General features: G+C 33.8%; 1 protein-coding gene across 10 annotated transcripts in view; it reads right to left on the reverse strand.

The window, feature by feature from the left end:
* Positions 1-27,212, reverse strand: part of ATP11B (ATPase phospholipid transporting 11B (putative)) — a 127,436-nt gene that overhangs the window by 30,880 nt on the left and 69,344 nt on the right. For all 10 annotated transcript variants that reach the window (XM_045502854.1, XM_045502862.1, XM_045502853.1 and 7 more), the window contains exons 13-25: positions 24,033-24,275; positions 22,562-22,737; positions 21,619-21,687; positions 20,274-20,347; positions 20,097-20,200; positions 17,349-17,530; positions 15,985-16,188; positions 11,240-11,393; positions 9,937-10,039; positions 5,833-5,978; positions 4,120-4,179; positions 2,439-2,566; positions 1,244-1,382 (exon numbers count right to left, since the gene is read on the reverse strand). In XM_045502854.1, coding sequence (XP_045358810.1) covers positions 1,244-1,382; positions 2,439-2,566; positions 4,120-4,179; positions 5,833-5,978; positions 9,937-10,039; positions 11,240-11,393; positions 15,985-16,188; positions 17,349-17,530; positions 20,097-20,200; positions 20,274-20,347; positions 21,619-21,687; positions 22,562-22,737; positions 24,033-24,275 — 1,782 coding nt within the window. The remainder of the gene's footprint in view (positions 1-1,243; positions 1,383-2,438; positions 2,567-4,119; positions 4,180-5,832; positions 5,979-9,936; positions 10,040-11,239; positions 11,394-15,984; positions 16,189-17,348; positions 17,531-20,096; positions 20,201-20,273; positions 20,348-21,618; positions 21,688-22,561; positions 22,738-24,032; positions 24,276-27,212) is intronic.

Below are 27,212 nucleotides of genomic sequence, written 5' to 3' on the forward strand. Positions count from 1 at the left end.
CACAGAGATCTGAGTCTGAATTCTGTTCTTGTAATTTATCTATGGTGTGACCTGAGGCAAATTTCTTAACCTCTCCAAGGTTAATTTTCTAATATGCAAAAAGTAATGATATTTTCCTCACAGAGTTATTATAATTTAATAAGCTACCACACACAGTTGGCACAAAGAAATAACTCAACAAAAGGTAGTATTTGGGAAGTGCTGTAATCTTTATACTGTACAAAATAAGATCATATTTTTGTCCAAATCAGGCTAAACATGTCCTCAAAAGTGAACGTATGTATGTTCCTGCACTACATCTTAAAGGAATGGCTAAAAAACCTCTCTACAATTGAAATCCATTTCCTTCATTGCACTTGGATATTTTATTTGCTTATTTTTTGTATCTCACACGACTCTATGCTCCATGACCAAGCATGTTTAGTTAATCTCACATATCCAGAACCTAGTATAGTACACAGTATGCTTGGTCCTTAATAAATATTTGCCAAACAGATAAAACTTCATATTCTCCCAACTGCGAATCTTGTATTTCTGTGTCTCAAAATATATTCTGCAATGCTTAAGTACTGCCAGTGGGAAAGGGAAACTAAGGCGACAAGCATTTCCAATTTACCACAGTACCACTGCTGTCACTTCCTTTCCTCGTAACTCATTTAGTTAAGCCTAGAAAGAGAGGCCTAATTCAGCCAGAAGTCAAATAAGCTCTCCAATTAGGACACAGTAACAATGGCCACTTTCTAAGCATACCAAAAAAAAAAAAAAAAAAAAAAAAAAAGAAAAAGAAAAAAAAGAAAAAGAAAAATTTACATGATTAAAAGCAAAAAACTAAACACCAAGTCCTCATTTCTCATATGAAAATGCAGGTCACAGTATCTCTCCAATAGGATTATCGTGACAATTAATGGAGATGGAACATGTTAAACTCTTAGCAAAATAGTAAGCACTAAATAGACAGCAATTATTATTAAGACACAATCCTAAAGTGAACAGCATGCAAGGATATATCCCCTTGTGTGAATTAATTTAATAGCAAAACTGCCTAGTAACTTGAGTTTCATATTAAGACTATAGTGTAATGCTTTTAACTTTTGAAATCTTTATACAATTGCATTTTAACTTAATACCTACAATTTTATAATTTGAATTCAATTTTACTTTTATTTTTTATGAGAGAAAGTTATCAGAGATCAGACTAAATGAAATTATTAACAAATATTCTTTAAAAAATGATATATTTTACCTGGCCATTTCCAAGCAGAGATATATCTTTTCCAATTAGAAAATAGGATCCAAAAAAGAAAATAAAGGCATGACTGAAACCCAGGATGGTCCAATAAAGAAATGTTTTAATGCTTAGTTGACGGTTTTTACTAATGTCTCTGTATATTAAAAAAAAAAAAGAGAGAAAAAGGAACATGGTAGGAGTCATGTTTATTATTTCCATACTAAATTATTGTTACAAATTCACAATGAAAAAACAAGATGGATATTTAATTTAAAATTGCTTAAAAATATTAGCAGAAAGTATACACCTGAATTTACAGATCACGGTTTATAATACACATCTGTGTAGCAGCTTATAGTTCATGTAATATATTTAAAAACATTTTCTCATTTAGAAAAAAAAACATGATATAGGCATAATAATTCAGCTTAATTGTTAAAAGTTGATCTATCTGCAGTATATTCTGTTGTGAACAGTCACTCTGCTATGACTATCTGTTTTTAGTGGAGTCATTTGAGTTTGGTTCACCATTGAGGCTCCTAATCGATTTCATATCCACCAAAGGCTGGAAGGAAGAGCAGTTTGTGGTAATCTTAGGTAAAGCCCAGTCCTAGATATCCTGAGAAATCAAAGTGAGTTATTGCCATTTCTGGATGACTGAATACCTCTGTAAGAGTGGACATCAGGTTAACTTGGGAACCATAAACTGGTCTTCAGGAATAGTTCCACATCTCTGTGATTACTTACTTGGTTCTGGAGAAACAGGGATAACCCAGAAGATCTGGAATAGGAATTAATGTCCTCAACCCTGCATTTTGCATCGATTATGACTTATTAATTTGTCAATGCTAGAAAATAAACTAATTTTTTAGAAACTCTGGAGACAACCAATTACTAAATAACTTCTTTTGTGCACATAAAATGGAGTATTACTGGTTTGCAACAGTAAATGCAAATTAAACAACTGCCCAACGCATTCCTAGTACAAAAGTGTTCATTTCTAAAAACACTGGAAAAGTTATTAAATTTTTCTTTGATATCCAATAACTATAAACCATAAACTAAAATACTTCCTTAGTAAAATATTAATCACCGAGATACTGCCTAATATATTTGCTAATTTATAGGATGCTTTCAAAAATTGGTAACTATGTAACACACTTTTTATACTCAGAAGTGTTATGGACATTTAATACCGGAAAATACTTACCGATAGAGGGTAGGCTTGCTCTGTAGTACGTGAGGGTCTATATGCTGTTCCAACAGACTATATACCAGTATAGGTAGGGAAGTAAAACAAATATTGTATAAAGTCAGGTACACGCTGTCATACAGTGTCTAGAAAGAGAAATTGGTGGGAATTTTGAGATTCTAAACTGTGTATTAGTTATGTACATGATCACAAAGAAGCCTACTAGAAATAAGCATAAAAATTATATAGCTTTCTCAATTTACACAAAAATCCAATTTAGTAATTCCAATTTGTTTCTTATATAGACACAAACACATAATATTCCTAGATTTATATTCTTTGTGGGAATTGGAACATTTTGTTATGTCAAGTGATCTGGAATTACAGTGAATTGGAGCTACACTTCAAGATTCTCCACAACTTGGTCATTGAGATGTTAATTCTCCTGCATGCATCTTAGGCTTTTTACTATTCCTTTGGTAGGGAAAACATACAGTTTTGCTTTTATGACTCTGTCTTCCCATCTAAGTCCTACATTTCCTTTAAGGTATGATCCATGAAACTTTAAACATTGGCTCAAGTTCTTGATGATCAAATGTCCTCTTCTAAACAGCTGTCTGTGCTACTATTGGTACTAAATGCCTCGCACTTTGCCTACACTTCATTTATTGTTTTTATTGTTATTAATACTGTCTCAAGTTATACTGTAAATTCCCTGAAAACCTAATCAAAATAGATTAGGTCTACTTATCATATGCTCTTATAGCATTCTCTAATTTATTCAAGTAAGCAAACATTATTACTGGCAATCGATGCCCAAGCAGATATTTGAAATTTAGAGCTACAGGTTGTAAATGGAAGCAAAAACAGGATTAAGGATAGAGACAGCTAAAGAAAAACCTAAGATAATCAGGCTCTTATTATTTCAATAAATTAGAACAAATATCTTAATTAGAGATGTATAATGTGGTATGTAAAAAGGGTGCTCAATTAGTCAAAAGCAGTAGATCCTAGTATGGTTTAGTTATTAACTTCATAGCTATGTGATCATGGCAAGTTACTTAATTTCTGTGGATTTCAATTTCATTTCCATAAAATAAAACAGAGTAGATGGCAAATATGTGATGTGTGTACAACCAAAGACCCACATGTGCTCATTATAGCTACTACTACCTGATTACAGGGTTTCTCTCTGAGCCTATAGCTTCAGAACACTTTTCAAAGTAGCATTCCTGGTGGCTCTATCAATTATTTACAGTTCATTACTGAGATAAAGTCTATATGTTATTCCTGGACTCAATCACTAAACTTCCTTCCCAATCCAAAAAAACTCTGTGAGTCAAAAAATAAATAATGAGGTAATCCCCCAATAGTTACTCTAACATGGCCTAATATAGAGCTTACAGAAATATTACATGTAAGTTGAAAAAGTTACCAAAATTCTCTCATAAGCTGTTAAGAGTTAATACTTATTTTTTAGAAAACATCTAGAATTAAAATATATTTTGGTATTAACATTCACTTCAAACTGAAAATCAGAATAAATATCAATTTTATACTGATCAAATACACTAATTAGGGAAGTTTTGTCTATTTATTTGTAGGACTAGGAAAAATGTAAAAAGTCCCTCCAACTATCAAAAACTGAATACACACACCTTATTCTAAAAGGATAAATCAAAAGCTTCGATTTACTTACTTGTTGAGAAAACAAACAGTAGAACTGATATAAAAATTGGGGTGTGATAAAGCACACATTCTGAAACACAAGATTAAATGGAAATAATTAAAATATTTGGGTCTAAAAGGGAAATGATTTCTAAGAATGGTTATTAAAGAGTCCAGAACACAATTTCTGATATGGTAAGTAGAAGATCTACTCATAGGAACTTGTTCCCTTATTTAAAATTTCTAAAAGAATTCTAAGCAGTACTTCAAATGTCAGAATGAAAATCCCTTGGGCTCTTATTGCTAAACAATGCCATAATTTTGAATTTACAGACTTCCAGCTATTATTCAATACTTTTCATATATAATACAATAAGTACAGTTTATTTAAACTATAGGGTTATGGGGCACCTTGGTGGCTCAGTCAGTTAAGCATGTGACTCTTGATTTCGTCCCAGGTCATGATCTCAACGGTTTGGGAGTTCCAACCCCATATCAGGCTCTGCGCTGACAGCACGGAGCCTGCTTCGGATTCTCTCTCCCTCTCTCTCTCTCTGCCCCTTCCCTGCTCACACACTCTCTCTCAAAAATAAATAAAATAAACATTTAAACCTTAGGGCTTAATAGCTTTAAAATAAAAATATTTGAAATAATAAATGGAATTATGAAAACATCTTTCCATGTCAATATACAGTATAAAACCTTGGATTGTGAGTACTTGGTCTGCGAGTGTTCTGCAAGATGAGCAAACATTTCTAATAAATTTTAACTTGATAAATGAGCAATGTCTTGCAATATGAGTAGTATGAGATACTGAATGTCATATGATCACAACTCTGCCAATGGTTTTTGAAATTTGCTTTGATAAAGTGCTCTGGATTACAAGCCTGTTTCTGGAATGAATTATGCTCACAAACCAAGGTTTTATTGTACTTATATCATAGCAAAAGCTATAAGATAGAAAAGCTATAATAAGGTAGCCATCATTTATTAGCAATATGCAACCTATGTGTGTTCTTTCATTGGCTTATAGATATTATTTATAGAACATATGCAATATAGAACACTATATATTGTATTAAATATCTTGGTATTCAGGAGCTCCTAACATGGGTTCCCTTGAAGTATACCTTCCCAAAAAGGGTTAAGAGAGAGAATGGTATTTCAACATAATTAGTTTCCTTGTAATCCTAAAATGTATCTTATTTTATGCATATAAAACCCCTCTAATGAGTAGTTTATACATCTTATTAGACTACCAAAAGGTCATTCTTGCCACAAAAAGGATGAAGAACCTCTGCTTGAAACCACTGTACTGGACCTAAATTAAAACTTATTACTTGCTCAGGAAAAAATAACATGAAAGAAATCAAATTAAGTATGTTTTAATTTGCATAGGATAAAATGTATCAATTTTAAGTGTGAATTTTGATGCTAACAAATTTACGCACCCAAGTAACCACCACCACAATCAAATTAGAGAGCTTTTTCTATCATGCAAAGTTCTCTTATATCCCTTTCCAGTCAGTGCTGTCACCTGCACCCCTGGCCTCAGGCAACCGCTGATTTTCTTTCTGTAGTACACATTAGACTTATGACAAAATAATCAAAGTATATCCCATAAACTGTTATTTCTACTTATAGAAACAATTTTTAAGAATAATTTGAATGGCAATCACATACCTTAAATTAAAACCTCAAATTACTGTCAGTAAATGGTTATATATATCTCCATGAAACTCACCTTATAAAAAAAATACTGTACAAGGGTAGCTATTCTAATATAATAAAAATGACCATGAACAAAAAGCAATTTGGAGAGGAATTTAAATCTAGCTATTGCATAGTCACTGTTTCTTGCAGCTTGTCTTCCTTCTTTACCCATGATTCCTGTAATAAAGAAGACAAAAAGGCAAGTTCATTGATAACTGAGAAGTGTGATTTTGATAATTTAACTACAAATATCTTAATTATCTATAGCAGTTGAACCTGGGCTTGGGAGCACTATTTCCCAATATAGAGTGGATAGAAGATTCCCTAAAGGTTGCTCCACTTAAATCAAATACATAATTAAAACAAATCTACAATACATACCAGGTATGTAACATCAAGTGTCAAAGACTCAAAATATAATAAAATACAATGAATATAAAAATAATATTAAAAGTTAAGGATCTAATAAGAACATCAAGTTTTACACTAATAGACACAAAGTACTAGTTAACAGATTTCTAATGGAGAAAGTGCTATAAAACAGCTTTAACTTTGTTAATTTCCAATGAACATAAAAAAAATCCAAATTGAATGATTAGAACCTAGCAAAAATGAGCATTAAGTTTAATGGTTTTAAAACTTTTGCACATAAGTCAAACAAAATGTGCTCTTTACTTATTGATTGAAGTTGATTATTTAAAATGGAAGCCCTGATTTTATTACTGGATTCAAATGGCATGAAATATTTCAATAAATATAACTAACATACATTACACAGAGCAAATGAAGACTTAAAAAAGTTGTATGCATTGAGGGCATCTGGTAGGCTCAGTGAGTAAGCATCAGACTCCTGATTTTGGCTCAGGTCATGATCTCCCAGTTCCTGGAATCAAGCCCCTTGTCAGGCTCCATGCTGATACAACACAGCCTACTTGGGATTCTTTCTTTCCCTCTCTCTGCCCCTTCCCCACATACACGCTGTCTTTCTCTCTCTCTCAAAATAAACTTAAAAAAAAAACAAACTGTATGCACTGTTTGCTGAAAATTCTTGCAAAGGTAATTAATAGTGAGAAAAGCTAGCACACTCACAACTTCTTACCTTTCTACAACTGCATCTAGATAAAAGTTACACATGAAATAGCAATTCGCCAGATTATCTATGTGCACATTTTGAACAAATGCCAAGTATATAAATATTTTAAATGTTTAATGTGACAATCTTGCTCCCTTTGTTAATTTATCAAATCTAGGCTGGATAAAATATGCTTTTTAAAATAAGTGTCCACAATATCACTTGAAATCAGTACATAATTTTATCTGATAAATATGAGTACATTTTTAAGGTTACAGTAATCCTTTAGGTTTCAAAAGAGTTCTTGCCAAGTTTGTTTTTTCAATCTGGAAACAGCTTTGAAAAATCATTTTTCAAAATTATAATTTTTTATTTTTGTAATAAAAAAAAATTTCCAAAATGGCTAGGTATAGATAATCACATTTATAACATCTAGAGAAGACTACTATTTTTGGTCTATATCCTTTAAGAATTTTTCTTTCTGCATTTTTTGCGTGTATGTAATATATACACAAACAAATGTACAAAACGAGATTATTTGTTTTATAATCTGTTATTGTCACTTAATACATTATGGACATTGTTTTTAAAACATCTAACTATGTTAACTATTCATTTGTTAAAAATGTTTTTAACTTATTTTGAGAGAGAGAGTTTATGTGTGTGTGGGTGAAGGGCAGAGAGAAAACCAAGCAGGCTCCACACAGTGTGGAGCCCCACGTGGGGCTTTGATCTCAAGAACCTCAAGATCATGACCTGAACTGAAATCAAGAGTTGGACGCTTAACCAATTGAGCCACCCAGGCGTCCCTTTATTCATTTTCTTAAAAGAAATTCCTAGATGCATAACTGCTAGGTCAACAGGCACACATTTAAAATTCTATTATACATAATAATGCAGGGTATACCAATTTACACTCCCCCTAAAACTGTACATGAGGATTTGCTAATTCTAACCTTTGCCAATTCCAAGTTTTACCCAACTCTGTAATTTTGCCAATCTGATAGGTAATTTTAAAACTTGGATTTTTTTTTGAGTGAGCTGAACACTTTTTTTCATGCATTTAATACTCATCTTAATTTTAAAAAAAATGTTTATTTTATTTTGAGAGAGAGAGAGCACGTGTGCATGAGAGTTGGGGAGGGAGAGAAAGAAAGAGAGAGAGAGAGAGAGAGAGAGAGAAAGAAGGAGAGAGAGAGAAATCAAATCCCAAGCAGGCTCTGCACTGTTAGCACAAGGTCTGATGCAGGTCTAGATCCCACAAACCATGGGATCGTAACCTGAGTCGAAATCAAGAGTCAGAAGCTTAACTGACTGAGCTACCCAGGCACCCATGCAAATGTTCTTTATTAGTTTCATGTTTAAAATTTGAATTTGGGTATATTTACTTCTGCCAGACATACTGATCATTCCCTTTACGATGCCTTTCTTTTTTTTTCTTTTTCTTTCTTTCTTTCTTTTTTTTGTTCTTTCTTTCTTTTTCTTTCTTTCCTAACAATTAGATCCTTCTTTCTTTTTCTTTCTTTCTTTTCTTTCTCACTTTCTTTTCTTTCTTTCTTTCTCTTTTGTTTTCTTTCTTTCTTTCTTTCTCTTTTGTTTTCTTTCTTTCTTTCTTTTCTAAAAATTAGATCCTTCCATACCTCAAATTACAAGATTATTCGTTAAATTTTTTTCTTCCATTCCTTTTTGTGGTCTTTAAAATTTTTTAAATATATAATCATTCTGGTATTTGTTTGGCTCTAAGCAACAGAAAGAGACCCAACTTTTTTTTCCTCCCAAATAACCAAATCAGTTATATTAGTATTTTATTTATCAAATAACTTGTTTCCCTACTTATTTGAAACATCTCCTTTTTTTAAAAACTAAATTTCCAGATGTTTGCATCTATCCTACTCACTGGTCTTTCTGTTATCATACTAGAATCAAATTGTTGTAACTACTGTAGCTTTTTATGCCTTTAATAGGAAGGTATAGGAAGTTATCATCAAATTGTTATGGAAATTTATGGTAAACAACAGTACACAAACTAGAAAGAAAATTAAGTTTTCAAAATGAAAAGTGAAGAATTGATTTGAGAGCTACACTGGAAATATTAGACCTGAGAACTACCTATCACAGGACATTACAGAGGTTATTCCAGAAGAGGAATTAGCCTTTTTTCTAACTCTAAAATTTTATCCTTCATTAAAAAAACCTCCATACTTTTCTCCTTTGCTTCTGTATTTGCATAATAAAGTTATTTAGGAAGGCAGCTCAGAATATGGTTTAAACAGTAAATGACTGATAATTTAAATATAACAAAATGGTATTAGTCTAAATAAAACAAAAATTTTAGGCAAAAATAGAAAAGAAATTAGAACAAAGTTTATTAATTTAGAAAATTATTTGAGGGGTGCCTAGGTGGCTCAGTCAGTTAAGGTCCAACTTTGGCTCAGGTCATGATCTCACAGTTTGTGAATTTGAGCCCCACATGGGCCTCTCTGCTGTCAGTGCGGAGCCTGCTTTGGATCCTGTCTCCCTCTCTCTGTCCCTCCCTTACCCGTCCTCTCTCTCAAAAATAAATAAACATTTAAACAAAAAGGAAAACTACTTGAAAATATATATTATAATGGTTTGATATAATTTATTATTTCTAAAATTGTCATTAGAATGAGTTACAGAATCTTTAGACTGAAAGAGACAGGAAATAATAACAACACTCTAAAAGAATTGCAACCATGAGGGCAACTACATAAATTACAAATTTAGAGTTTAAAAATTATAGAATAATGTGAGAAAGTACTTTAAAAGGTGCAACACGGCAAAATAAAGCTACTTTATTATGAAGGAGAACTGGCAAAGATAAAATTCACCAACGTGGTATTTATGTCCTTGAAACTTTGTAATTAAAATATCCTAAATATTGGGCTTAATTATAATGGGCTTCTTCTGATGCAGATACAGTGATATATTACCACATTGCATTCATATATTTGATACTGCATTTTAGCCTACAAAAGGAAAATTCAAAATCACCAAATAATTATACCAATTTTAAAAATTCAGGAAAAAAAAATCAATCACCTATGCCAACATGTGCTTCTTGTATCATGCTTACATCATTAGCACCATCACCAACAGCCAATGTTATAGGTTTCTCAGGTGAGATTTTTATCAGTCTTATTACCTGGAAGACATATAACTAATTAGTTATTATAAAATTTCAATTTTCTTGTATTTATATAGTCATTTATCTGAAATGACTGTTACAAGAACAGTTGAATAATGAAAAAAGTCAATTTTGTATTAGACAGTAATTTTCAATGGAGTTCATTTTTTGAGGAGATGTTAGGAATGTCTTTTAGAAATTACATAGCAAAAGAGAATATTATCTTTGGATTTTTTGATGGGAAGCAAGTCTCTTTTAAATACAGCTTAAAAGTGTAAAAAACTTGTGTTAAAAAATAATTACACTTAATTGAACTTTGTCAGGCAAAATTTTCTCTTTCTCAAGTAACTATTCTTTTTATTTGATAGAGGGAAGGTAATTATTTTCTCTTGTCATAAAATTTAAGAAATTTAAAAAAGCAATCAAGATTAAATTCAATAAAATTAAAAGAAAGGTTTCTTTGGAATTCTTGAACACACATTTATAAAGAACCTAGGCATTAGCTCTATTTGGTCTCCAACCGTAGTCTCCACAGACTGTGTACGTGAATTACAATAATATAGGCATTTTAATAAAATTCCATGAAGTAAAACAATGCTGGATGTCATTAGACCCATATGAGAAACAATCAGTGTGTAGGTGTGCAATTCAAAAGATATTTGTGAAAGATATAGTATAAGACCCAAATTTTGAATCAAGTTATAAAAAATATTTGTATAGCCTTTCATTTGTTAGCTAACATTTTAATATTTCCTGTATATAGCTTCAAATCATAAGATAATTGGCTTTTAAACTTTTCACTAAAGTTTTATCACTTAATAGCCACTTTGAACAGAAAATTATCACTTTGGGAGAGTGCAAAAATAAGCCGCGCTCCATAGAACAACCTGAAGTTGCAGAAGAACAGAAGTCTTCCAGACCTCCTCACCAGTTAAGTAACTAACTTATGAAACTGTAGTTATCAAAGTTCAGTTTGTGTCTCAGCAAAATCACAAACTGCCACCCATAGAAGACTTTGTAGGTCATTATGAATAGCTGAAACTAATATGCATTTTGAAAATTTCAAAGGTCTAATGTACATGGTTAAAATTCATAATGTGAGAAGTGACTAAGAGTCATATGCTGCATACTACCAAATAGGACTAGATAAGGCATTAACCTTAAAGAGTACTTTTAGATCTCAGTATCTTTATGGAACGTTTTATCATACAAACATACCTTTGCTTTTTGCAGTGGTGCCATACGACAGCACAGTACAGCTGAACAATTTCTGCAAACTTCCATAAATAGTTTTTCATGCTCCCTGAGTGCAAGAGACAGGCTAGTCCCATCTACCACCAGCCCATGCTGAATCACATGATCCTCTTTAATTCTACGAGAAAATAATTATATTCTCTGTAAAATACTTTGAAACCATATTATTTATACACATCTAGTAAACAAAAAATTCTTACGAAAAGATGGACCATTTACCCGCAGACTTGTTACAAAACTGATATGTCAGGGAAGAAATGGAGTTATGTTACCTGAAAGCTGAGATTAAGCAAAACTGAGAGTGACTGATATGATGAATAAAACATATGATACTCAATTTTACAATGACCTGATAGAGTATATTTTCTAAAATGGGAATTATAAAGCATATAATTCTTAGGATATTTTCCTGAAGTGTAGAAAAATCTTACAAAAACATAAAATTATTAGTTATATATTTAGGAAGTCCTAATTTAAAAAAGTAAATGAAATCAACAATGTTCAGGAAAATTCATGGGATAGATTTACCATGTGAGCAAGAAGGAATAAAGGAATCATAACTGTCTTTTGATATTAACCCCTACATTGGATTCTATGTAATGCCAGATAGTACTATGGTGGAACATGGATAGCATCGCCCTGTGAGCATATGCTGTATGAGTACATCTCCATCCCCTCATGTAATTATCATCTTTTTGTTTTTTTGTTAAAAAAAATTTTTTTTAACGTTTATTTATTTTTGAGACAGAGAGAGACAGAGCATGAACGGGGGAGGGTCAGAGAGAGGGAGACACAGAATCTGAAACAGGCTCCAGGCTCTGAGCTGTCAGCACAGAGCCCGACGCGGGCTCGAACTCACAGACCGCGAGATCATGACCTGAGCCGGAGTCGGCCGCTTAACCGACTGAGCCACCCAGGCGCCCCTAATTATCATCTTTTTGTGTGGTGACAAATTTAAGATCTACTCTCTTAACAATTCTTAAGTATATAATACAGTACTGTTAATTATAGTCACCATGCCTTATATTAGAATTCCAGAACTCATTCATCTTATATGTAAGCTAGAAGTTTGTACCCTTTGACCATCATCTACCCATTTTCCCTACACCCTAGTTTTGGAAACCACCATTCTACTCTGTTTCTATGAGTTCACCTTTTTTAGATTCCATTTGTATTTGTCTGTCTCTGTCTGACTTATTTCACTTAGCATACTGCTCTCAAGGTCCATCCATGTGTCACAAAAATATTTCCTTCTTTTTTATAGCTGAATAATATTCCTGTGTGTGTATTTACATGAGTTTATATAGACACACATTTTCTTTATCCATTCATCCGACAACAGACATTTAGGTTGTTTCCATTCTTGGCTATTGTGAATAATGCTGCAATGAACATGGGGGGGGGGCGGTGCAAATTTCAGATAGTGACTGCATTTTCCTTGAATATATCCAGAAGTGGGATTGCTGGATCACACAGTAGTTCTATTTTTAGTTTTTGAGGAACCTCCATATTGTTTTCCACAGTAACTGAACCCTCCATTTTTACCTCTTTTTTTTTTTTTTTTAGTTCATTTATTTTGAGAGAGAGTGGGCACACAAGTGCAAGTGGGGGAGGGGCAGGGAGAAAATCCCAAGCAGGCTCCTCACTATCAGTGCAGACACTATCACAAGGGACACGGGGCTAGAGCTCACTAACTGTGATATCATCACCTGAGCTGAGATCAGAAGTCAGATGCTTAACTGACTGAGCCACCCAGGTGCCCCTGTACTCTCCCTTTTTAAGTGAGAAGTGAGAAAACTATCAAATGAGCAGTAAACTATAAAAACTAAATATATATTGATAGATTTTAGTCTTACAAAAAAAGCTTTTATAAGTCAAAATGATGTCTTTCACAGTATGCCTAATCACTACTGTGTTGCATTGTAACTAATAAGTGGTAAACAATTATCTTTTACAACATAAACTTTTCAAAAATGTATTTTTCTTTATTAATTGTCATGTACCTGAAAACAACACCACACTGACTGTTTTTCCTCCCTATTGGCCAAACTTTATTTAGCAACCTTTGCGGCTTCCAATGTGTTCAGTCTAAGTACCGCCTGAGCCCATGACTCAGAACAAAGGGTAGCAGCCAAGAGTGGGAGAGATCAGTTTTCCTCTGGAAACTTCTTAAGCACACTAAATTAAGTTTCCTCTTTATAAGTCACCATATTATCTCACAATCCATGAGATAATATTTATGGAATATGGGAAAGCGCCTCACAGATCTGGCACATAACATCTGCTCATCTCTGTAGCCTCATGTCTTAATACCGCCTATACCCTCTTCCCATCTACTGCATTCTATGGCCATACTTCACTACTGTCAACTCCTTGAATGAATCCATCTCTCAGTTGTGGAAATTTGCATATGTTGCCCCTTTTGTTTGCTGGGGTTACTCTCTGACCAGTTAACATTTCTTTTAGGAGACAACAATCTTGAGTTTTTCTACAGAGCTCTGTTGGCTAGGCTAAGCTTCCCTCTTGTGTCCACCGACAACTTTCTGTTCTTACCTGTTACAATCCAGTTGTGATAGGTCTATCACAATATATTTATTTCTGTTTTTCCCATAGAAAATAAAGTATTCTGAGAGTAAACAATACACCTTACATTACTTGTGTTCCAAATTCTAGATAGCAGACCACCAATATGTGAAGGAATGGTAGGTTTGTGAAGGAATGGGTATACAAAGTAAAGCTTTCAAAGGAATGGAATTCTTTGCTCCACCAAAAATTTTTAGAATAGACATGAACTGGAAGTCTGTAAATCGAAACCCTATTGACTTATATGGTTATCTCAGAAAACATATTCTACCAAAAAGATGGTATCTCTAAAATAAAATATAAATTTCACATAGCAAGCCTTGAAAAAGACCAGAATGTTCACTTTGTAATACAGCTTTTGTACAAAAGGAAGATAAACAATATCCATAATCTTAACAGATTCACTAAGAGCACATATATAGAAGACTTGAAGAATAAAATACAAATAATAATTATCTTTAGATGGCTGTATTATGGTATATTCTATTATATATTCATCATTTTCAGTATTTTTTAAATGGACACTTGTTACTTTTATACAGGATTAATATTTTAGAAAGTATATATAAAGTAAACGATTCTGAATAATTAATTTCTACGTGTTAAGGAGTTCTCGTTGATATTATGGTACTTAAATGTTTAAGCAGCCACAATGGTGTTGTCACTACTCCCAAATTATAGTATAATTACCTAGATCAATTGCTTTTTTGAACTCAAGCAAAGAACCTTCTGAGAGTTGCACTGTCTCTTTAAAACATCCCTTAAGTTTTTCTTTGATGAAATCCAGAGTTCAGTACTATATCAATGCCTGTATAACAAATATGAATAAAGCTCTGAAAGTACACTGAAAACTGTGGCACTATCTTTTCACATCTGTTTTTCTGTATTAGCAGAAGGCTGCAAATGACAGGTACCTGTGGGAGACCAGAACAACCCTAATGCTTACACTGAAGCAATCCTTAAATCACTGTGAAAAATGAGATTGTTAAAGGGGCTCCTAAATAAAGTTGATCTGTCTATAAAAAACAGATTTAGAAAAAAAAAGAATGAATTTAGAGTATAAATACTTATGAAATTATCTCTGAACAATAAAACGTATATTAATTTCCTGGTTTAGTCATATGAACTAGATCTGGATTTGGCAAGTGTTTTCTGTAAAGAGACAGAAGTAAATACTTCAATTTTAGATTTTAGATTTTGTGGGCCAAGAGGCTAAACTGAGAATATAATGCAGGTACTTTATTAAAATAGAGGAGACAGATTTTGACAAAAATTTTTATGGACTAAGTAAAAAAACTTGATAATAGTAATTGAGTATAATTTTTCAAGTAATACAAGTCTACCAGTGAGAAGAAATGGAAATCTTTTCTTTCGGGGGAGGAGGCAGGGGAGATAACATTTTGCTTAATTCAGGTTTAATGTTCCCCGTCATCAAAATCAATTGCAAAAGTCTACCTTTTAATGCTGATCTGCAATGAGATTTTATATTTTAACACAACAGAACTATCTGTATTGAGATTTTATATTTTATCTTTGAATATGTCTTTTCAAACAGGTAGCATATTAAAGTGTCACTGAGTAATAAACACAGTGCTGTGACTCCTAATTTGGTAATAAAATAATCAACACTACATTGTGCATGAAAAGTTTGATATTAAAAGTCCATTTTTCTTTTCTTGTTTGGACACGATGGATAAATACTACTAATAAAAATATAGTAAAATATCATAGGGCAGTATGTGTGGCACTCAAAACACTACTGAGTTACAATGGTGTCACTGTGATCTGTAGTAAATCAAGCAGCAGTGAGAAATGATAAAAGTGTTTCCTAATGGCTCTGTCGCAACTACCCAACTGTCCTGAAGTGCAAAAACTTTTTATTGATGATATGTAAATGAATGACTGTGGAACTGTTACAATAAAACTTTATTTATAGGATTTAAATTTGAATTTCATAAATTTTTACATCAAAATATTTCTCTTCTTTGGATTCTTTTTCACCCATTAAAAATATAAAAATTATTTTGAGCTCACAGGCTATAAAAAACAGGCAGTGGGCCATCTTGGACCCAGAAGCCATAGTTTGCTGACCCCTGAACTCATGATCCAGATAATTACATTCTTACCTTCGGGCAAGCTGCCTCAATTGTTCAGCACATTGACTGTCTGATTTCTGGTTTATAAGTTCAAGGATGTTCATGGTTCTGTGAAAATGTCCACATGATAAACTCACACTAACAGCTGTTTCATGTTTATCTCCGGTTAGTACCCATACTTTGATACCAGCCATTCTTAATCCCTCAATAGTTTCTCGAACTCTATCTTGTAGCCTGAAAATAAAAGAAACAACATTAGTAGTGAGAAGAATACTTTTTGACTATTTCAATTATAAACCACCTAGTACATATAAGGTAAATTCTAGACTCCCTGACTTAAAAATGTTATAGTACAGTGATATAATTGATTTTTTCCCCCATTTGGGAAGAAACAGGAATAACCAAATTAGCCATCATCTGGTTAACATAACATCCACAACTTTATATCTTACGAGTATATCTTCAAAGTTGATTTTTATAGAACTAAACTAAGTATACAGTCTTCATAAACTCCTATTTTATTAGAAAATATTAAATTTGAAATTAGAAGATTTTTCTCTTTTTTATAAGAAAATTTCTCACATCAGTAGTTCAAAAATCAAATTGTGGACAACAAAGGATGACATAACCGCAGGTGAGTCTTAGAAATCTCATGAGGACAACTGAAAAGTAAATGAAAACCTAAATTAAAAAAAATGCAAACACTTACAGAGACAAGTGATGAGGAACAAACTCAAGGCCAAACTAAATAGGCCTCAAGGAATTCACAAACTAATAGAGGAGAAAGTCTTTAAAGAAATAATTATACTGCCACAAGAACAACACAGAACTACCTATAAAACATGGATACTTCACAAAGGAGAGGTTTTTAATCCAGTTAGGGGTAAAGAAAGGTCTTACTGGAGTGGGGGTACTATCTGAGCTATATTTTATAAAGATATTCACAAATGGGTAAGGGGGAAATTATCCAGGCACAACGTACAGCCTTGCCACAGAACAAAGGCACAAAATAGAATAGTTTTAACTAGAGCTGTTGTTCAGAGAACTACAGACAGTTTGGTACTGTTGAAGCATAATGTGGAAGCAGGCAGTGGTGGGAAGTGAAGCTGGAGCATTAAACAGGTGCTTAAAGCTTTTGTACGCCATACTGAGTAGTACTCTACAAATTCAAGCCTACAGGGAAAGCTACATAGCTGAGTTCATTCATCTATTTAAGGTATCTGACTAGAATAAGTGTTGTATCCGCTGAATGGGAAAAATTACCCATTTATTTTGATTTTAAATATATTATTATAGGATGTTAATAAATGGAATTTATGTCATAAATTAGAAACAATTGGCTAGGAAAATTCTTATGAGAAAAAACGGATATTGCCTATTTGTCTGATATTTACCTGTCTTCCACTGCTGTAGCTCCAAGTAATATCAGATTTTTCTCTATGAATTGGAAGACATCTGCCAATTTCTCTTCCCGTTGTTGCAAGGCAGTTCTGGCTTCAAAGAGACGTCTATCTATTTCCTCATACTCTTTAGATGTCAACTGTTTATAGGCCATACACAGGGTTCTTAGCCCTTTCTAAAACAGAAAAATTAAAGACAAAAATTGAACCAAAATAACTAATGGGAAATCAAGAAGTCATTGAAATAAACTGAGGATGCCTTACCAAAAGTCAATTACAAACAACTTAAAAGTACTATCATCTAGTAACAGGATATACATGAAGTGTCACAAAGCCCTCGTGATCTGAGTTATGGGACACACATTATCAGAGCTTTTATAATTTTTTTTTTTCAACGTTTATTTATTTTTGGGACAGAGAGAGACAGAGCATGAACGGGGGAGGGGCAGAGAGAGAGGGAGACACAGAATCGGAAACAGGCTCCAGACTCTGAGCCATCAGCCCAGAGCCCGACGCGGGGCTCGAACTCACGGACCGCGAGATCGTGACCTGGCTGAAGTCGGACGCTCAACCGACTGCGCCACCCAGGCGCCCCAGAGCTTTTATAATTTTTGATGAGTTCTTAAAAAGTTGCTCAAAATACTTAAGGTTTTTAATATCAGAGCCTAGACAGGATCATAAAGATGATCTTACTGTGGTTTTAAAACTGTTTTACCTGGAAAGCCAGACACTTCTATAAGGGTATCTTCAGGCTGTCAAGAGACAGGCAGCCCAGGTTCTATTCTCCTGTTTTAACCATTACAAATCCATTTTATAAGAATTCTTTTTAAGCAAAGAAGACCATAATTTCCTGAAGGTGCACAGAACTAATTTACAGTTCAAATAACGAAGTCGGTAAGGTGGCCCTCATCCAATAAACAATTCTTTCTAGAGCCACCGAATGATTTTAAACTGAATCATTATACATCTTCATTGGTGAAACGGAGTTACACAATACTTAGGAATATATATTTGATTATCCGATTCTCCTGGGCACAAATTTTTCCTATGGTGTTACTATTTAAAAGTTGGTACCTATATCCAAAAGCTTATAAAAGTTCTTGCTGTACATTTTCCTCAGAAAAACCCAAATATTCTAATAACAGAACTTGGAAAGGGTACATTTTAAAATACTATATGACATTATTTAGATTTCTAAATATTGATGTTCTTGATTTACAAATGACCAACACTTAGGGGTGCCTGGGTGGCTCAGTCATCCAACTCTTGATTTCGGCTCAGGTCATGATCTCATGGTTTGTGAGTTCAAGCCCTGCATCAAGGCTCTGTGCTGACAGTGCAGAGCCTGCTTGGGATTTCCTCTCTCTCTCTCTCTCAAAAATAAACAAGCATTAAAAAAGACAACAACCAAAAAACCAAATGACCCACACCTATAAATGTTTTTCTTAAATAATAGTTAAGAGGCCATGAGAGTTACTAGTATATGAAAGTAATTCACTTTACAACAAATACTTATTGAAATGCTAACTATGTGCCAGCATTGTTCTGGATATTAAAATGAATGTTAAGTAGAAGAATGTCTTTGTTCTCATGGATGTTACAGTGTGGTAGGTGAACTACATCATAAACAATTAGGAAACAAGCAATGGGAGAAAATAAACCATAAAAGGGAGGCAGGTGAGCAGAGATGAGTATGGAGCATACATTTACAGAAATGCAGAAATAAGAGATCATGAGTTCCTAAGACTGAAAGTGAGCTGCTTAAAAATCTTCCTCTTCAGATGAAGTGCGGCACTTTGTTTTTGTAAGATTCTCCTACATTCTTCTAGTAAAAGAGACCTAATTCACAAACCAAAAAATTCATTCCTTTAAAGAGTACAATTTAGTGGTTTTTAGTGTATTCACAGAGTTGTACAATCATGACTACTATCTAATTACAGAACGTTTTCATCATCCCTAAAAGGAATCCCATATTCATTAGCAGACACTTCCTTTTTACCCCTTCTTCCAGACCCTGGCAACCACTAATGTGCTTTTTGTCTCTATGAATTCCATTAATCTGGATATTTCATATAAATGGAACATGTGACCATTTATGACTAGCTTCTTTTACTAGGCATAACCTTTCCAAGATTCATCCATGTTGTAGCATATAAGTATTTTATTCCTTTTAATGGCCAAATAACATTCCATTATATGGAGATGACGCATTGTTTAATCCATGCATCAGCTGATGGAATTTGAATGTTTCCACCTTTTGGCTATTTAGCAAAAATGCTACTAAGTTTTTGTGTGAACATGTGTTCAGTTCTCTTGGGTGTATAACTAGCAGTGAATGGGTTATACAGTTACCTTTATTACTCTATGTTCTGTGAGAAACTGTCAAACTATTTTCTAAAGTGTTTGTACCATTTATATTCTCACCAGCAATGAAGGTGCCAGTTTCTCCACATCCTTGGGATTCCCCTATATTCTTTTAGTAAACTCCTCTTTTTAATGTATTAATTTGAATGGTCTTTGTAGCCAGAAATACCCTGATTGTAATAGGTTCAAAGAGAAGACTTGAATTTTAGCAGGTTAAAAGTCATTTTATAACCAAAGAATGTGGAAGATAACACATACTGTAACAGAACTGCAGAATGTCTATAATTTTTTTTTATAAATTACTAATGCAAAAATGAAGCCTTAAATCTTTCATATGTATATCTTCTAGTTTTATATATTTTAGAAATCTCCACTCACCAAAGCAAATTCATCTACATGAATTCTGGTTTTTTCTATTTCTCCACCTACACAATTAGGAAGAATTGATGATTCAGCTCCTTTAGCAAATAAAAACTTCTCACCTAAAGAGAAAAATCAGTTATCAAACTCTTAATATTAGATAAATAAAAATTCATAAAAATTTAGACAGGTTACCTGAAGGTGCCTGAACAATCACACTCATTCTCCTACGATCTGAGTCAAATTCGAGAATATGAAGCAGTTTGTACCTAAGGAAAAAAAAAATAAGATAAAAAGTCTACTTTTTTTGAATAGTAAGTGAATCTTTGACAAGAACCCCTATAAAAGATAAAATGGTTGATTTAGAATAAGAAATTAATCTCAAGTACATTTTCAAGATGATGGGTTATAAATCACTAATAATAACACAAGATAGAAATAGAAGGAACTGACATTTATTGAGTACTTACCAAATGCCATGTACTTTACCTACCTTATGTCATTTAATACCCATGAGAACCAAAGAAGGTAGGTCTTATCTCATTTTACAGATGAGGACTATTAAACTCAGAAAGATTAAGTAATTTTCCTAAAGTCAAATAAGTTTGTGAGTGGCACAGCAAGGATTGGAATCCAGATCTGCCCAGCTCCACGTTTTTCTAAAAAAGGTAATTGATTCTCAACCCTTTTCTCTGCCCAAACACACCTGAGAAATACAACACACTGACATTAGTAACAGAGGATCATTACAGCAGTGATTCTGAACCTAGAACAGTGTACGTGTGTACAGGTAGGGAAACAAATGCCTTTATAGGGAGCAGTAAAAGAATTTGTGTGGATGGGTCAGGTGTGGCTTGAAGTTTTTGGGATGGGTTTATATAATGATGTTTATGTGAAATGTTTTGTACATCTCAAAGAAAAACACTGAGTGGGATGATGGTTTGTAAGTTGATGAAATGAGCTACATAGGCTTCTACATGTAATTAGCCAAAAAATGGCTCTATTTTAGTTTGGAAAACCATAGTTTGGCAAGGGACAGCTACAGTTGAGATATAACTGGAATTGATAAAACAATGAAAGATATGACTAGAACAGGAATGGACTAATTTATAAAACAGTGTAAATATAAGGAAGGTTTTCTTTATTCAGTAAGAACTTATGGAACTCATTACCCCAGGAGTGTATAAAAATAAACATATGAGTAAATTCAAGAACCATTAAGCTAAAATACAAATGAAAGATTCACAGTAGAATGTTATTATTACTGTGAAAAAGTACAATGGAGTATTAACATCATTCTAGAGCAGGGGTCAGTAAACTTTTTCTGTAAAGGTCCAGACAGTACATATTTTAGGCTTTGCAGGCTATATATGGTTTCTGTTGCATTTTTTTTTTTAAAAACAACAATCCTTTAAAAGTGTAATATAGCTTGTGGACTGTACAAACCAAGCCATAGACCAGATATGGCCTATGGGCCACAGTTTACAGATTCCTATTCTATACTAAACACACAGAAGATTACAATACAGAAAAAAATTACCGTTCCAGTTTTCCAAGTGTTTTAACTTCCATAGTTTCTTCAGAATTGCCAATAAATACAATGCCAATTCTAGGGATTAAAAGAGAAGAAATATAGGATTAAAAAAATTTTTTTCAAATGTTTATTTATTTTTGAGTGAAAGAGCACATGAGAGCAGGGTGGGGGCAGAGAGAGGGGGACAGAATATCTGAAGTGGGCTCTGTGCTGACAGCAGAGCCCAATGTGGGGGGCTTGAATTCATGAACCATGAGACCATAACCTGAGCCTAAGTCAGATGCTTAACTGACTGAGCCACCCAGGAACCCTAAGAAATGTAAGATTTAAAGACGCTATTTCATGTTTCACAATATGTCATTATAACTTAGCCTGAATAAAAACATTTAAAATACACATTTAAGATGCATTTAAAAATATTTCTTTGAGGGGCACCTGGGTGGCTCAGTTAAGTGTCTAACTCTTGATTTCGGCTCAGGTCATGATCTCATGGTTCTTTGTGAGATGGAGCCCCAGTTGGGCTCTGCACTGACAGCATGGAGCCTGCTTGGGATTCTCTCTCTTCCTCTCTCTGCCCCTTCCCTGCTTGCATGTGCTCTCTTTCTCTCCGAAAAATAAATAAAAAAAGTTAATTTGAATATGGCATTATTTTTAAGAACTTGAAGGATCAGAGTAGGTCCAAAACAATACATTCACAAGTATTTCTCACAAATTATATTATTCATATTTCACAGCAACCAGATTTTTAAAAATCTCTTCAAAATATGATTCAATGCAAGCTTGTCAGCAAAATTAATGACACATATAAAATTCTCCTTTATGTGTTTATGAATTCTACCTTTATGCATTTATGAATTTTGTCTGACAATTTAAAATAATTTTCTAGTATTTGTAGTTGTTTATTTAAAAGATGTTTTTCTGAAGATTTGAAAATTAGACTAAACTATACCTTGCAGCAGCTTCCACTAGAGCTTTTTCATCTGGTGAAGATGCATAGTACTCCAACTGGGAGGGTGCAAGGTTGGATTGCCAGGGACCATCACCAATGCCATCAGTCTGAACGTTGCTAATCTGTACAGTGTGACAGAGACTGACTGCTTTAAAGAAGAGATCATGTTCTTTAATCTGTAGAAAAATAATATTCACAATAAAAATACCATCCCCAAACATTTAGAAAACCATAAGCAGAATTCTAAAAAATGTCAATAAATACTGTTAATAATTGGTTATCTTAGATTTACAACAAGAGTGCTATAATCTTTTTTTTTTTATATATGAAATTTATTGTCAAATTGGTTTCCATACAACATCCAGTGCTCATCCCAAAAGGTGCCCTCCTCAATACCCATCACCCACCCTCCCCTCCCTCCCACCCCCCATCAACCCTCAGTTTGTTCTCAGTTTTTTGTTTTTTGTTTTTTTTTTTAATTTTTTTTTCCAACTTTTTTATTTATTTTTGGGACAGAGAGAGACAGAGCATGAACGGGGGAGGGGCAGAGAGAGAGGAAGACACAGAATCGGAAACAGGCTCTCGGAAACAGGCTCCAGGCTCTGAGCCATCAGCCCAGAGCCTGATGCGGGGCTCGAACTCACGGAGCGCGAGATCGTGACCTGGCTGAAGTCGGACGCTTAACCGACTGCGCCACCCAGGCGCCCCTGTTCTCAGTTTTTAACAGTCTCTTATGCTTTGGCTCTCTCCCACTCTAACCTCTTTTTTTTTTTTTTTTTTTTCCTTCCCCTCCCCCATGGGTTTCTGTTAAGTTTCTCAGGATCCACATAAGAGTGAAACCATATGGTATCTGTCTTTCTCTGTATGGCTTATTTCACTTAGCATCACACTCTCCAGTTCCATCCACGTTGCTACAAAAGGCCATATTTCATTTTTTCTCATTGCCACGTAGTATTCCATTGTGTATATAAACCACAATTTCTTTATCCATTCATCAGTTGATGGACATTTAGGAAGAGTGCTATAATCTTGAACTGCCTGAATACTAGCTGGTTGCTTCTGACTCCAAAAAGGAAAATATTACATTTGCTTATGACCTTTCAACATAAGAGTATCTTTTGGGAGGCACCGCCAAATTGTAAGACCTCTTAAAAAGTGAGGTCTCAAGAAGCATTAAGTAAATGTAAGCTCTATTTCTTAGCAAAGTCTCTTTACTTCTTTACTTCAAGGCATAGGGTTCTTCTTAACTTAGTCTCATTTACCCAGAGAACTAAGGCAGACACACATTAATTGACAAGTTAAACTGGGTTATCACCACAAATTCTCAGTGTTGAATCAAAGGATATACATTTCAAATACATATTTTTTGTCCCACTAACACTTAAACTTTTTCTCCTTCAATCAATCGAGCAACTACCAGAGAGAATTATTTCAAACGAAATTCCAATTTATTAATTTAAAAGTTACTTACTAGCTCAGTTTCATTTTCAGGACTGGTCCTAAAAGAAGAACTAGTTGTAAGATGGGATAAGTTGTTAAGATGGGATAAACTATTAAGATAAGATAAGTTTCCGTCTGAAGAGTCTGGTGTTGGTCCTTCAGAGACAAGTCTACCATTGATTTCTTGGTATTTTATGCCATTAATTGAACACTCCCGAAACTGCATCTCATTTTCTGTCAATGTGCCAGTTTTATCTGTAAACACATATTCCACCTAGAGATGAAAGATAAAAGAAAAAAAAAAAACTTTTGTGTTTATGGTCCTATGTTAAGCAAAAAAACCTTGTCGCCCACCTCCTAAAGTCAAGCTTACCTATTAACATTGGCATACTGATGCTGAGATTCCTTTAATCCAAGCACAATAATTAAAGATACCCAGAAACAAAACAGGGTAACATAAAATAATTTCAGTCTATATACACATACACTTTGAAGTTTGTGGCATTTTTACATGCATGTTCATCTGTAGAGCTGACTGATAATGTGGTATTAATAGTTCTTTTTCCTCTCCTGGATAAGGTATTTTGAAGTAGTAGGATTAAGAATGATCTTTGAGCAAGGGTGGAAGGGATGCTTAATAACCTAGAATGTGAAAGGGTATGTGGTCCAGAAGAAATGGTACAGAGCTGGGAACAGGAACACAAAGTCATAGCAACACAAGAAGTCAGAGATAGAAAGTTATCTAAAATAGATAGATGGGGGAAATTGAAACCAAGGGTAGGAGACAAACTCAGGGAAAAGGAAAATGTTTAAGTGAAAATATTTTATTTTTTTATTTTTTAATTTTTATTTATTTCAAAAAAAATTTTTAATGTTTATTTTTGAGAGAGAGAGACAGAGCTGGGAAGGAACAGAGAGAGAGGGAGACACAGAATCCGAAACAGGCTCCAGGCTCTCAGCTGTCAGCACAGGGTCCGATGCGGGGCTCAAACTCACAAACCGCGAGATCATGACCTGAGCCGAAGCCGGACGCTCAACCGACTGAGCCACCCAGGTGCCCCTAAATGAAAATATTTTAAAAAGGTAAGACAAATAGTTGTATTACTCTTGGAGACTAATTTTGGAAAATTAACCCTAAAAGAAGGTAGGTCCAAAAAGAGAAGATTGAAATAGTTAAGTCTTGATACAAACTAGGATCACGGTGAGGATTTAATTAATGCAATGATGATTTGAGAAAGTCATCATTTAAAAAGCGAGGTAGACATCATAAGGAAAAACAATAACCACAGACCAGTATCCCTTATGAACATAAACACAAACCAAATCTAGAACAATATAAAAAATACACACCATGAACATGTGGGATTCATCCCTGGAATGCAAAACTGGTTCAACATCAATTAATCAATGAAACCCACCATAATAATAAGTTGGCACTTGTTCTTTATTCTATTATTAAAATGATCATCTCAACAGATGCAGAAAAAGCATTTGACAGAATCCAATACCCTTTCATGATAAAAACATTCAACAAATTAGGGACAGGCTATTTCCTCAACCTGATAAAATACGTCTACAAAACCCCATAATTAGCATTTGATGAAGAAAGACTGAATGCTTTCCCTTAAACTAAGTTCAGGAATAAAGCAAAAATGTCTGTTCTTGCCACTTTTATTTTATGATACAAAATATATCAGCAAACAGAACTAATACTCCAAAAGTGATTAGAATAGACAGAGATCTGTCAGTCATGGAGGACTTTTTAGAATTAAAAGATTAGATAGAGATGAATAAAAGAAATCAATTTCGATTTTTAAAAATTTGTTTAAAATCAAGAAGTTTTAACTTTAGTGATAAAGAGGGCACTGTACACCACCCTAAGAGTAGTTTCTTTAACAGTATGGAAATTTAAGGACATAGGAGAGTGTGAAATAAAGTAGATTTCACTGGTATAAAAATAGGTAAAGGAATATAGGGAATAAACATATTATGAAATACTTGCAGGCTTAAAAGTAAAAAGAAAGGCTGAGATGAATTAGAAATTTTACAAAGTTATCACTTAAAGTTTATTAAAAAGAAAACAGATATGGATATGCACAGTGTGAAGTTTCAGAAAAACAACATTCTAACATGAAGGAAAGAGGAAGAGAAGAAAATTGGGATAGAAAAGGTCAAAGGAAAGAAAAAATGGGAAAAAATGTGGTTGGAGAAGTAAAAGCAGGCTCTGTTTTTAGGTCCTGAATATGTGATACATAATTAAAGAAATGTGACATGAATTAATATTTAGCATAAGTTACTACAGCCTCCTAAATGTTAAAAATAAATGGATCAACTTCTGGTTAAAAATGGCAGGCTGAGCAAGTACAATTATCTCTGCTCCTCTTGAAACTTCACTTAAGTAAGAATAGAGGAATAAAAAAAGAACAAAAATAATGGTAATTGAGACAACATGAGAAGGGAGATATAACAAGTTTGGAAGATGGAAAGGAGCTGAATGAGTGGCAAGTGACTTAAGAGAACATAGAATATGAAACCTAAGCAATGGGGGCAATCCTTTCCCAGAAACTCGCAGAAAATGGAGGTATCAGGAACAGTCTGGAACCTGAAATCACCTCATAATTTGCAAACCTGAGATTGCCTTACATCTATCCGAGCAACAGCTGGAAGGTTTATTGTCTAAGGAGGAGCTTTAACCAGAGAGAATCTGAACCCTGTGGAAAGCTGAAAACAGGTGTGAGGCAGCTAAAAACAGGAGTGCGGCAGTACACTAAAAACGGAGATTTCTACTGGATGGCCCTAACAATCACAAGCAGCAGAAATACTAACTGGAGTAATTCTCTCTGGGGAAACTGAGAAAAGACCAACACTGAAGTCTGGGGATGTGCCAAAAAATAGCTGGGCTGCTAGGGTTTTCTATGGAAAACTTTTAAGCTTGTAAAGAAAACCAAAGATTAGCATTCATTTGAGGATCACTCCTTAAAAGAAAGGTAGAGTCTAAGACAAATTAGACAGTTTGCTACAACAAGGTCATGAAAACATGAACTTATAACAATATGGCTGATATATAAGGGAACAATTTGAACATAACGTGCACTTTGCATTTGGTTATGCACAATTTCCTTGGTGAGAAACACCAGCAAACTGCCAAGCCCAGAAGGAACACGTGAAATGTGCAAGCCTCAAACAGGTACCAGTTACCTCAGGTCACCAT

The sequence above is a fragment of the Leopardus geoffroyi genome, chromosome C2 (genome assembly GCF_018350155.1).
Source record: "Leopardus geoffroyi isolate Oge1 chromosome C2, O.geoffroyi_Oge1_pat1.0, whole genome shotgun sequence".
NCBI classification, from domain to species: Eukaryota; Metazoa; Chordata; class Mammalia; order Carnivora; family Felidae; genus Leopardus; species Leopardus geoffroyi.